This window comes from Trichomonas vaginalis, chromosome IV, assembly GCF_026262505.1.
Source record: "Trichomonas vaginalis G3 chromosome IV, whole genome shotgun sequence".
Taxonomy (NCBI): domain Eukaryota; phylum Parabasalia; order Trichomonadida; family Trichomonadidae; genus Trichomonas; species Trichomonas vaginalis.
In genome coordinates this window covers 6,116,006-6,128,170 of record NC_067206.1, presented here as the reverse complement: position 1 = coordinate 6,128,170, position 12,165 = coordinate 6,116,006, and the positions used below count along the sequence as shown (strand labels likewise).

General features: G+C 36.4%; 3 protein-coding genes and 4 pseudogenes across 7 annotated transcripts, besides 1 other annotated feature; 4 read left to right on the top strand and 3 right to left on the bottom strand.

Annotated features, from left to right (window-relative positions):
• Positions 1-2,631: 2,631 nt before the first annotated feature.
• Positions 2,632-12,165: part of a mobile genetic element that runs on past the window's edge.
• On the top strand, positions 4,557-4,757 carry TVAGG3_0039650 (uncharacterized protein; the record flags this gene model as incomplete). The annotated part of the gene is made up of 1 exon (XM_051220704.1): positions 4,557-4,757. A coding segment is annotated over one exon (201 nt), but the record flags the coding sequence as incomplete, so codon positions are not given.
• On the top strand, positions 5,914-7,143 carry TVAGG3_0039640 (annotated as a pseudogene). Its single transcript has one exon. A coding segment is annotated over exon 1 (1,230 nt).
• Positions 7,608-8,060, bottom strand: TVAGG3_0039630 (annotated as a pseudogene). Its single transcript has one exon. A coding segment is annotated over exon 1 (453 nt).
• Positions 8,276-8,731, top strand: TVAGG3_0039620 (protein of unknown function, DUF4106 family; the record flags this gene model as incomplete). Its single annotated transcript, XM_051220703.1, has 1 exon — positions 8,276-8,731. A coding segment is annotated over one exon (456 nt), but the record flags the coding sequence as incomplete, so codon positions are not given.
• TVAGG3_0039610 (organellar and viral DNA polymerase type B) lies at positions 9,140-10,054 on the bottom strand (the record flags this gene model as incomplete). Its single annotated transcript, XM_051220702.1, has 1 exon — positions 9,140-10,054. The coding sequence occupies one exon, from the start codon at positions 10,052-10,054 to the stop codon at positions 9,140-9,142; it is 915 nt and encodes a 304-aa protein (XP_051105688.1).
• Positions 10,989-11,565, bottom strand: TVAGG3_0039600 (annotated as a pseudogene). The gene has a single exon. A coding segment is annotated over exon 1 (577 nt).
• On the top strand, positions 11,772-12,160 carry TVAGG3_0039590 (annotated as a pseudogene). Its single transcript has one exon. A coding segment is annotated over exon 1 (389 nt).

The window sequence follows — 12,165 nt, the reverse complement described above, 5'->3', positions numbered from 1 at the left end:
AAAACCAAACCGTACAGTATGAAAACTTAGCACAAGAAAGTAAAAATAACGACGCAGCCATGCAAAAGGCAATGAAAAGCGCAGAATATATAAAAGCTAACAATGACTGGTTAGATGCCCAAGCCAACGCTAAAGCAGCCCAACTTATAGGGTCAATAAGGACAAAAATACAAGCGGATGAAGACAGTTCAAATGAAGCTTTAACAATGCTGACTTTAAGAACGCCTTCGAAGCTCTTCATAGTAAGGTGAAACAGTGAACGACTTCTCATCTGGAAAGAAACTGAAGTCTGAAGGTTTCGACAAAGAGTTAAAGAAGTAGCACAAAATATGACGAAAATAACAGATGCAGCAACGAGACAGGCAGTTCAAAGTGCCTATGACGCCGTTAGAGCAACTGTTGTGGAAAGTCAAGAAAAAGAGTTACAACAGACCAAAACAGACCTAGTAAATGCTTTCTTAAGAACGAAAAGTCAGGTAGGACATTACGCTGCAGATGGAACATATGTGCCAGCTGGTGGAACTTATATACCACCAAACCCTCCAAGAGAAGCACCTGCACCAGGACTACCTAAAACATTTACATCGTCACATGGACACAGACACAGGCATGCACCAAAACCAACACAACAACCAACAGTTCAAAACCAGCACAACAACCACCTCACAACCAGCACAACAACCAACAAACCAGCACAACCACTCACAACCAGCACCAACCACAAACAGAGCAAGGACATAAAAGAAGTAGAGAACAAGGAAACCAAGAATTCTTAAAAATGCTTAAAGAAGAGTGTGGTTTCCCAGATACTCTTGACTTTAGTGACAGATATAAAGAAGCTATTGAAAGTTCAAGGATGGAAATACTGACCCGAACCTATTTAGCTTTATGGCTCAGCACCAAAAGGATATAATCTCAAACCTGGAAAATACAAGCTCGCTAAGGGATATGATTTAATAGCATATCATCCAAATGACATGGATGAATTTACTCCGAGATATTTGATGTCAGAGCTAAATGACAATTCAACTTTCGTCATGAAACGCGTAAAAAATAGAGACGGAACGAAAGAACAAAAGCTTATGAATGCGGATGACGTAGATAGGGAAATTGTTAAAACGGTCTCGGAATATATGAAATGCCAGCAGATGAGGTACAAGAAACTCCACAGGAAGAAGTTCAGATACAACCAGACATGGAAGAAATAGTTCAGCAACAACAGCTAGAAGAGCCTGAAGGAAACGAACAAGTCCTCCTTTGGAAACTAACTTCACAGAACTAGATGAAGATTTGGAACAGCCGAAAAATCTTGACCCTCAACAAGAGTATGAGGAGAATATGGAATCTTTCCAAGAGTCTAAGAAAATTCGGCTGACATAGTAGAAGAATATCGAAAAATGTTTGCCGACATACAAAAGACTCCAACAGATGAAAATATTCAGCATAGAATGGAAGTACTGAAAGAAAATGTACACAAATACAACAACCCTTTTTACTTACGAGCATTTAACGTTCAATCTTTGGATGAACTCGGTGAAAATAAAAGGTTAAATTTCAAGAAAACATATAGAAATGAAACATTGTTTAAAGTTCATTCAGAACCTAACCAATGGAAACAAACCTACTTTTGTTTCTGCAGACGATGGAACTACAATGAGATGGGGTCATAAAGCTAATCCGGATAGGTGGTTCATAAACTTACAACCAAATTCCAAGAAGTTGTAGACGCAATGGAAGTCAATGGTGAACCAGATATAGCTGGTATTTTCAGCGCGGCTTTAATGCCATTGAAAGATATGAAATGCAGATATTTTGGACCAGTATGAAATGAACATGGCTGATGGAAATATAACACCTGACGTTCTAGAACATTTATCTCAAAGAACTACACAGAACCATAGAGATGGTATATTTGGTGAAGAGTTTAGAAAGAAAGTTAGGGAGGAGAAGGAAGAGAACCTATTGTACATGACCTTGCAAACGAAAGTTTACAAAATGTCATAAAAACTTACTTTGCAGACAATGAACCGAGAAGGGATGAATATTTAAGAAAACTCAAATGGACAGTACCAAATGAAATGTTAGTATTGAAAAACATGTTCCTTGACAAAATAAAACCAACTACAGAAATAAATGACGCAAGACTGAAAGATTGGGTAAAAGCTTTCCCATTCACAAAAGATATTATTGGTAACATGGAAAGAAAACCAGAATGGCTACAAAAACATATATTTGGAAACGAGCTTATTCCATATGGACAGGCACTGTTTGAAGAGCTTGAACCGAAACTCAGGAAAGAGTCATGCAAACAATACGCGACTCAAATACAAACTATGACAAAATCTTTCTAGGATATAGGTTACCTGAGATGGGCGACCAGAGCCAAAAGGCAAAAAGGACATGGGAAATTTGCAACATACTAGATGAACATAATGCAAAGATGCAACAACTTCAAGCAGAGGGCAATGAAGGAAAAAGAAGAGTTAAAAACTCAGTCAGGAAGAAAGTAAAGCTTGGTCCACGTGGGTTCTATTATGACATATAAATCCAACTATTCTATATTTTTACTCATATGAAATGTACGCCGCTCAGAATATAACGCCAACAGTTTTGGATGCTATGAATGGAAATGTTTCCGAATGGTATAACGAATGCGACAATGCCATTAGAAGGTCAGAAATAGTTCCTGGAACTTACGAATATACAACTGCTGTTTCTTATGGAAACGTAGGTGAGTTTGGAGAAGGTTCTTCAACAACAGTAGATATTGCTTGCGACAGGTTTCATATAATTTCTATTGACAACTCTTTCTTATACGTGGAACAAGACATTGAAATAAAACCTTCTGCCAAGTTGTCTGACAAGAAAGGTTGCAATGGAATTTTCTATGTCGGATACCAATATGCTCCAGAAGTTTTCATGGGATATAAGATATATTCTAACTCTGACTTAGTTCAAACAGTAACATGGGCAAACTATGAATGGTTCGCTTTAAGAAACTCAGTACAACCACAAGCTAGAGAACAAACAGACCAATATGCAACTATTGAGAAAATAAGAAGACTTGACCCTAACGTTCCAGGAGTTTATGTTAACCTTTCTGGACAAACTGCAGCAGCAGTAACCAAAGTAAAACTGAAACTTAGAGTTCCTTTGTCATCTTTCCTCATCTTCAGGTTTTTAAGATACTTGCCAAACTGGGCAGGAAAAATTTCTATTGAACTTACTCCAAGCAAAAATAACTTAGTCATTGCACCAACGCAAGACCCATTCACTCTTACAGACGTAAAGAGCAAATCAAACGTCATTCGCCGAATTTTGCAAAGACAAAGTTGACTTAGACTTTGGTTTCTCAAACCTCAACACTGAAGTAAACTACTACTTCAATGCTGCTGGAACTGCTTGGGACCCAGTTAAGTTCACATGCGAAAAATTTGAATGCAAGAGAATAGAAAGCAGACTTGCAGTCTATATGTTGGACCCAGATATTTCAAATGCTTTAGCTGCCAAATATATTGCAGTTCCACTTATGTTCCCTATACACCAAATATCTGTCAAAGACTTTGCAGGTGAAGTTGGAAACCAAAGTGCTGACCCAGGTGCAAGAACAGATATTGCTTAACAACTGCAATGAAACATGCAGATACTATGTTTGTACTGTTCAGACGAACTATAAATGACTATTCTTGCTTCTACAACCCTGGTATTAAATACCATATAAACATAGATGGCAAATACTATCCAAGAGAAGAATATTCACAGTTGAGGATATGAGGTCATACAACTTGACATTAGATGCTATGAACTTTAACAACAACTTCACAACAACCATTAACCCTGAAATGCAAAGTTCTATTATGCCATATGTGAAAGTATGGACCATACAGGAGCTCAAAAAACTCAATATACAAATGGAGACCGTTCAAACTTTTGGCTTGGCATTCCATTTGCTGACTCAGAAGACTTTATGGGTGGTATTTCAACTGTTGGTACAGTTCAAATACAATATACTGGTGACAGAGACGGTCCAGATGAATTGAAAGCAAAGAAGTTTACAAAACCAATAGCACTTTTCACGGAAGATGCTCTTTTGAAGATTCGTTCGATGAAACCTGCTGGGGCTCCTCAGATTGGTATAACGACAGCTTCCATCGAGCAGATTTTGGCAGCAGGTCAGTAAGTTGTTCTTGAACTGACTTCTCTCCGTCAAATATTGACAGTACGCCAGTTTTGATATAATATTGTATTATAAACTTACCTTTAGAAATATCGGTCAGTTTTGTTGTTATATTTTTGTCTGCTTCAAGAACTTTCACCATCTCGGTTATACCAACTTTCTTTGCTTTATGAAAATATTTTGGTTCAGCAAAGACTGCTATTCTATAACATTTTCCATTGTTTGTGTAAAGAACTACTCTGTCAATGAACTTGTATTGTTTGTGTGTGTAAACTTTGTTCTGCTTCAATTCGAAGAGATACTCGAATACGTCCATCTTTTTATTCTAAGTAAAATGTCATTTCCGAAAAATAGAAGCGTAAGTGTTTCAAAAGGTTTAATGGCGGTGGCAGATGTGAAGTTAAATTCACCAACTCAAACAAACAGTCAAAGTGTTGTTGTCAATGTCAAAGAAAGAGATGTTGAAGTGGGGAAACCATACGAAGACGAAGATGGTATAACAATAGTTCCTGTAAAAGAACCAACATATCCTGAAGTTAGCAGAGACTTAAGTTCTGTTGCAGATATTCGAAACGACTACCAACAACTGAAAGACAAACTTAAAACTCAGGAGAAGATTTGTCAAGCTTTAAGTATAATGTTAAACTTGGTCGAACACAACCCTGTAAAAGTGAACTCATATGTCATTGCACCTCATGAAGTTTTGAAAGAACTATTGAAACTTTTGACAGAGGCAGACGATATAAACATCAAAAAATAGAACCCGACATTAGTTGCTGTGGTGTTTCATATAATGTCATTGACAAGATATACGTTATGAAAGGAGGTGAAACGTTGAACTTAAATATAGTTTCCCAGACGTCATAAAAATATTTGACGACCACAACATTTCATTAAAATTTATTTGCTAAGTAAATGGCAGAAGATATAATGGTTTATACTATTACGACTAAAAACCCTGAGTCATATAATTCTATAACAACAAACTTACAAAGTCCTCAAGGACGATATTGTAAACTGACCTTAAACACGATGACGACTAAAGCCTGTTTTGCTCTTTTGACACCAGAAGACTTTGTTGTTGTGAATGGTAAAAAATACTTCTTTGAAGATACTTACTCAGATATACCACCAACAGGTTTTGTTGACTTATTTAATACTTTAAGGACGGATGTAACATGTGCTGCAACTAGAGCAGGTTTCATTTTGGATGTCCGACTGAGTTTACTATAAACGATATGAGCTATAATACAAAACTTATATCTGGTTTTTACTACCAACAGTTTCCTATAACAGGAAAAGGTGTCATACAAGGTTTGTCTGTTCCATTGACTTTAAGTACACCTATTTTATATATTGTTTCAAACTTAGGTTCAAAGTGCTTCGAATGTCGACAGAAACTACTATGACCAAAAGATACTCATGCGTATAAACAACACTTTCTCTGCTGGTTTGCCTATTGTTCATTCGAATGCAGAGTTTTCAGCTTTAGTAAACTCAAACACTTTAGCAAACATAAACTTAACCTTAGTTGACGCAAACTTTGTTCCTGTAAAACTTTTATGTCCTATGTATTGTCAATGACGGCAGAAAGTTTCGAATTGGAAGATGCAACTGGTGAAAGTATTGTATTACAAGAACAACTTCAACAACAAATAGCTCAAGAACAACAAATGCAACAAATGGAACAACAAAGTCAAGAATAAAAAAATAATATTTTTTTTATTTTTATAAAAATGTACAGAATAGACGTTTCAGATTTTTATGACTTCCAAGCCTTCAGAAATATGTGTCCATTTAGAGACTATAACAAAGCAGTCGAGAATTTGAAACGTTTAGTCATTTATGTTGACTCTGCCCCAGAATGTTATGTCATGAAAGAATGGGATGTTGTCTTTAACAAACCAAGAGCAACAATAGTGTCTGAACAAGAATGTAGACAGAAACTTAAGAAAATAAAAGTCGTACAAGTTGGCATGAAGATGTTAGATGCTTGGGATATCTTATTGTCAAAGTTAGAAGATTTTTCAGTTCGTGGTATAAAGTTTTATACACCTTCTCCAAACTTCTATTCTATCTTCACTGGATATAAATATGAACAAGTAGAATGGAAAGAAAATGTTATAGAAGCTTGGTTAGACCATGTCAAAGAAATTATATGCAATGGAAACGAAAGAGTCTATGAGTATATCTTATGTTGGTTTGCAAACATCTTACAACATCCAAGTGCTAAAAATGAAACTGCTCTCATTATAATTGGAAAACAAGGAACAGGTAAGAACACATTCTTTACAGATATCTTATGCAAACTGTTAGAAGGTTATTCGAATCCGAATATGACAAACTTAGAAAACATCTGTGGCAAGTTTAACTCCTCAATAGAGAATATGAAACTTATAGTATGTAACGAACTTCAAAGTATAGATACAACAAAGGTTTTAAACTCAGATGCTTTGAAGAGTCTTATAACAGACAAAGTTGGAGTTGTTGAAAGAAAGTATAAAGACCAAAGAGTTTGTGAAAATGTTGCAAACTTCATCATGGTTTCAAACAACGCCGTTCCGATGAAGTTAGAAAGTTCTGACAGAAGATATGTAGTTGTCAGAACGTCAGATTCTCATATGCAAGATACGAATATTTTGACGACTTAGCAGAAACTTTGACACCTAACTTTTACAACCACTTTTCTCATATTTCATGACATTAGATATTTCTAAGTTCAATCCAAGACAAATTCCACATACCGAAGAGAGACAAACATTGTTAGAAGCAACAAGAGTGTATATGAACTGTTATAGATGAGACTGACTTTGAGTGTTTAGATGAAAAGGTCATTGTACGATTCGTATAAACATATTGTCAAGTATGGTTATATGGCAGCGTCTAAACGAACATTCTTGGCAAATGTCAAAAGTCTTTTAGATGTACAGAACGGCGTATATACAAAGAAAAATTTTTCTGAGTAAATTTTAAAAAAATATTTTTTTATCCGATAGAAAAGATGACGAAATATATTTCAGTCAACAAGTACATGACAGAACAAAGAAGAACTAGACCCATTCGTTATTTGAATGTTTACTTCTACCATTTTGAAAAGTCTACATTGACAAAGTTTGGAACATCGAACCAGTTAAGTTTGCTATTGTGACTAAAAATGGTGCGAAATTTGAAGACTTAGACATAGAAGGTTTGTTAGCAGTCAAAGAATTTTGACAGAAGGTTTCAAACCTTAAAGAAGGCAAAGCATACAAACTTGTTATACCTTATGAACCAAAGAAAGCAGACGACTATGAATATTATGAGTCTAAGATAGTTGAAGTTCAAGGTAAATTGGGTAAAAAGATTTTAGAGTCTAAGCCAGTGTTTGCTCCTAAAGAGGAAGAGAACATTGACATTGACCCAGAAATGTTCTAAAAATAAAATTTTATTTTTACATGTCAAATTTCTTTTTCTCTGGAACTGGTTCAGGTTCTTTCTTCTCTTCTTCTACTTTCTTTTCTTTCTTTTCTCTCTTCTTCTTCTTCTGGTGGAGTTATGTCAAATTTGGCGCAACCATATTTATGTAAAAGTTCTTTGTCCTTTAATAGCTCTTCTATTCTGTTTTCTATTTCATCTTCAAGAACAGCGCATGTGTCTTCTTTGCATTCTAAGAACTTTTGTTGGACTTCATCTTTCCAAGAGGCGTCATCTCTGTCAACAAGTCTGTCATTGACAAACTTAAGACTTCTCTGCTTAATGTTTTATGGTTCTTGTCATATTCCCAGAAACAGAACTTTAGAACAAATTCACCTTTCTTGTTTACACTATGTAAGATTTTATGGTCGACAGATGTTTTGCTGTCGAAAAGCTTGTCTCGAATATAGATAGCGAAATCGCTAGACATTTTCTAAAAGATAAAAATTTTAATTTTTCTAAAAATATGTTAGAAAAAAAGTTTGCTGACATTGACAAGAAATTTGAGAATGTTTTAAAAAGAACAAGAGGAAGTTAGAAAATGCTCAGATAAAGCCTATACATGACAAGTTCTTATTTGCTCAGAATGGTATAACAGGTCTAATTGCACCACCTGGGTCGGGTAAGACTTTCACTTATCTTAAAATGGCTGCACAACAACAAGAACTAGATGAGAAGAACCCATTCTATGAGTTAGTTGTTATTTGTAGTACTTCTGGTCAATTTGACCAAACCGTCAATTCGTTCAAAGATATTATAAAGAAGTCTAAGTTAGTATGTATAAAAGACTCTGAGTTGTTAGATTGGATAAAGAAGTACCAAAGAAGAGTTTTGAAGTACAATGCTATAAATGAGTATATAAATTCGAAGTTTAAAGACCCAAATGAGGAAATGCAGAGAATATTAGAGAAGAAACACTTCAGAAACAAACAGAAAGAGATAGAATACATTTCGAAGAAATTGCAATCTTACGATTGGAAGACTTACCCTCATAGATGTCTTCTTATCTTAGATGACTTTGCTTCTCATCCTTTGTTAAAGAACAGAGAACAAGATATGTGTCGAATTCTTAAGAAGCTCAGACACTTTAACATCTCAGTTGTCATTTGTGTACAGACAGCAAAGAGTTTAAGTAAGGATGTAAAAGAATACTTACTGACATCATACTTTTCCCTGGATTGTCCGAAGACGATTTCATGGAACTTATGAAAGAGTCCATGGCAGGTAAGTTTGACAGACATGAACTATGGGAGAAGTACAAAGTCATACAAGACCCTCATACTTCTTTCAGAATTCATATCTACGCAAACAAAGTTCAAATTGTAAAAAGTCAAGCTTGTAAAAATAAGTGTTTTGGCGACCAGGGTTTTTCACTACTCGCTGTTCTTCTTCGTTTCCGAGGAAGCAACCATATGTCATTTACTCAGATTTTCAGAATTCAATAAAAATATATTTTAGGGTAGAAGGGTATATCTACCCGTTTCTACCCTCATTTCTACCCCAGTTATTTTATAAGCGTTTTACATGGTAAACATTGTGAATTCGTGAAATTCTAAACAATTTCGTAGCTTCTATTTCTTCTGTCAGTACATCGAATGTTTTAACAATGCCGAAGGTTTCTTTATATTTCTTCTTGACATCTGAAAGAAGGAAATCGTCAGCTGTTGGATAGTTTTTGTTTAGAAATGTCAACATGTCCATTTTATCTTCTGCTGGTTTCTCTGCCTCCCTCTTTAAGTCAGCATAGTCGTTTCTCATACGTTCTATCTCTTTGACGGAGTAGTTATATTTCCTAATTGCTGCCTTACATTTTGAACATTGCGGGTTCATTTTTGCGTTATATTCTGAAACCTTACCTGCTAGTATGACTAAGGCGTCAATTGCTCTCTTTAACTCAAAAGTTGCGGGTTTTATCTGTTCATTCCATATCTTACCTCTTCTATCTTTATCTCTTATCTGCCATACACATTCAGCAACTAACGAAACAAAGTTGTCGTAGGTCTTAAACTCCCCAGATTTGTATATGTCAGAGATGTTCTTATATACCATATCGCAATCTTTGTCCATGACTTTGTGGTTGCAATGAAATCCAAGAAACTCATAGTTAACCTTTCGAATGAACTTCTTTATTTCTACTGAGTCAGTTGGTTTCACTTCAATTTCGTCGAATTCAGGAATAGTGAGTTTTTGTTGCTGAATTTCAGGCAATTTGGGTAAATGGTCAATAATGTCCTGCATTTCATAAAGATACTGTTCATTTGTTTCATCTTTCGCACAACAGTCCAAAGTACTTGTTAAAAGTTCTTGCTTTATCTTCTGGATTTTTGTTTCGAAAGTATATGAAGAAGGAATGAAGCTTTTCATCTCTACTAACATTGAAGTTGGGTTCATGACTAAAGAGTTTGGTGCTGTTGTTGCTAACATGTTCTTACAATAAAAATAAAAAAATATTTTTTTAAAAAAACCAACTTTATTTTTTTTATTCATGACAAATTCAGAAAAGAGGTTAGGGTTAGATAACCATCACCCTAAACATTTTGGTGTAAATTTCAAAATTCAAGAGGTAGAAAAGAGGTTAGAAAAGAGGTTAGATATACCCTTCTACCCTAAAATATATTTTTGGTGTAAAATTCAAATTGTAAAAAGTCAAGCTTGAAAAATCTAAGTGTTTAGTCTTAGTAAGATGGTAGCTTCTTAAAGCATATGCCGTCCTTGAGTTTTAGGTACGTGAAGAGAAGTACAATGAATTCAATTACGAGTACAATTGCAATGACAACTAAGGCAACTATTTTTGTCTTTTGCCAGCAAGGCGTACTTCTTCTCTTCAATGGTTCGGCAGAACTATACTCACTCATGAGAAATGTCAAAAACGGTTTAATAGAAAAAGTGTCATTTTTTTCATGTCCGAAGACTCGAAGGTGCAACACTTCCAAAATACCGACGAACTCAGAAGAGCAGCATGGCAGTATCTTCTTGACAACTTCTTTGAGTTCTCCAGGTACACCTTGGAAAATGCTGAAGAACTCCGACACAGAGAATTTGGAGAAATTGCACTCCAATACTACCTTGACAAACAAAGGGTAAACAAAGGGTAAAATAAGACTAAAAACTTAACGTTAAAAAGTGACATTTTTATGAGCTCCGAGTCACCGAGAAAACTTGGTCAGATGTTAGCAGCTTACTTCCCTGAGGAGGATGGAAGCGTTACATACGTAAGGTTCAAAAACAACGAACCTGGAATTGCGTACCAAATTCGCAATTACATGACCATGGAAGAGTACGAAAGGTTCCTACAAGAGAAACCAGCTCTAAACAACTCAGAAAAAAGAGTAAAAGTTTAACCGTAATTGTTTATTTTTTACTTGTATGGCAAGCTGCAAGAATGAAGTCGACTATCTCGTCTTTGTCTTGACCAGTTGGACTGCTCTTGCGAGTACGTCTGTTTTTACGGTCTCCAGCTGGTGTCTGACCTTCGTAATTGCGCATGTTCTTGAGAGCTCCAACTGTAAATGGTTGTAGGATGAAGAGTCTCTCAGACTGCTTGAGGTAGTCTTCACGGTCACGAACCGAATCTGTGGTACGAGTCGAATCGGTCGATTTGAGGGAAGAGAGTGAGAGCCTGTCTTCTTCCATTGGGGTAGTAGCATACTCTTTGCGTAAGCGGTTCAGACCTTCCTCGAACTCTTGGTCTCTCTTGATTGAGATTGGAATTGTGGGGCAGGGTTTTGCATAAACATCCAAGGGTTGGGGAAGTAAGGCATAGGCTGAGGAGGAGGGTAGTTCGGGAAGCCTTGTGGTGGGTAGTAACATTGAGGTGGAAATTGGTAGTAAATCGGAGGGTACTTGCTGGAACTGAGGTTGCTGAGGACTGTTGTGGTTCTGCAGCTTTCGGTTCTCTGGTTGGGATATGGGCTCGGTTGGTGGACGTCGGACATCTGTTTGTGGCTTAACCGTCGGAAGGAAAAACCTTTCCTGTCGGAAGGAAAAACCTTTCCTGTCGGAAGGAAAAACTTTTTCTGAAGTTCGACCAAAAGTTCTCAATTTTCGAAAATTTGAATGGTTTACGGACGGACAACTGGAAGAGTTCTTCCTGTCGTCGGGAAATTTTTTTCCAGTTGTCGGGAAAATATTTTCCTGTCGGATGGAAGGACTCGGAATACCAGAAGGATTTGACGAGGCAATTTACCTTATAGAGATAAATGAAGTTGTTAAGCAGTACTTGCGCAGGGTAATGAAGCCCAAGGTCAAGTTCACCACTATTTCTGGAAGGTCTACACTTCAGCTCGAGACTTCGACTGGAATTCCAATTCAAATACCAGACGGGACAGCCTACGATGGCATAAAGGACGCCAAAAGAGAAGCTCTTGTTAAGTTCCTAAACAAACGTCCTTGGATAAAAATACCAAACAAGGAGAACCCCCTACCCCATATGAAATTGGCAATTCAGTCTCTCCTTCACTTCTCGGTCAGCCGTTCTACATAACCTGTGAAGGCGACATCCAACCAGTTCAGTCAACCTTAACGTTTTGAGTAAA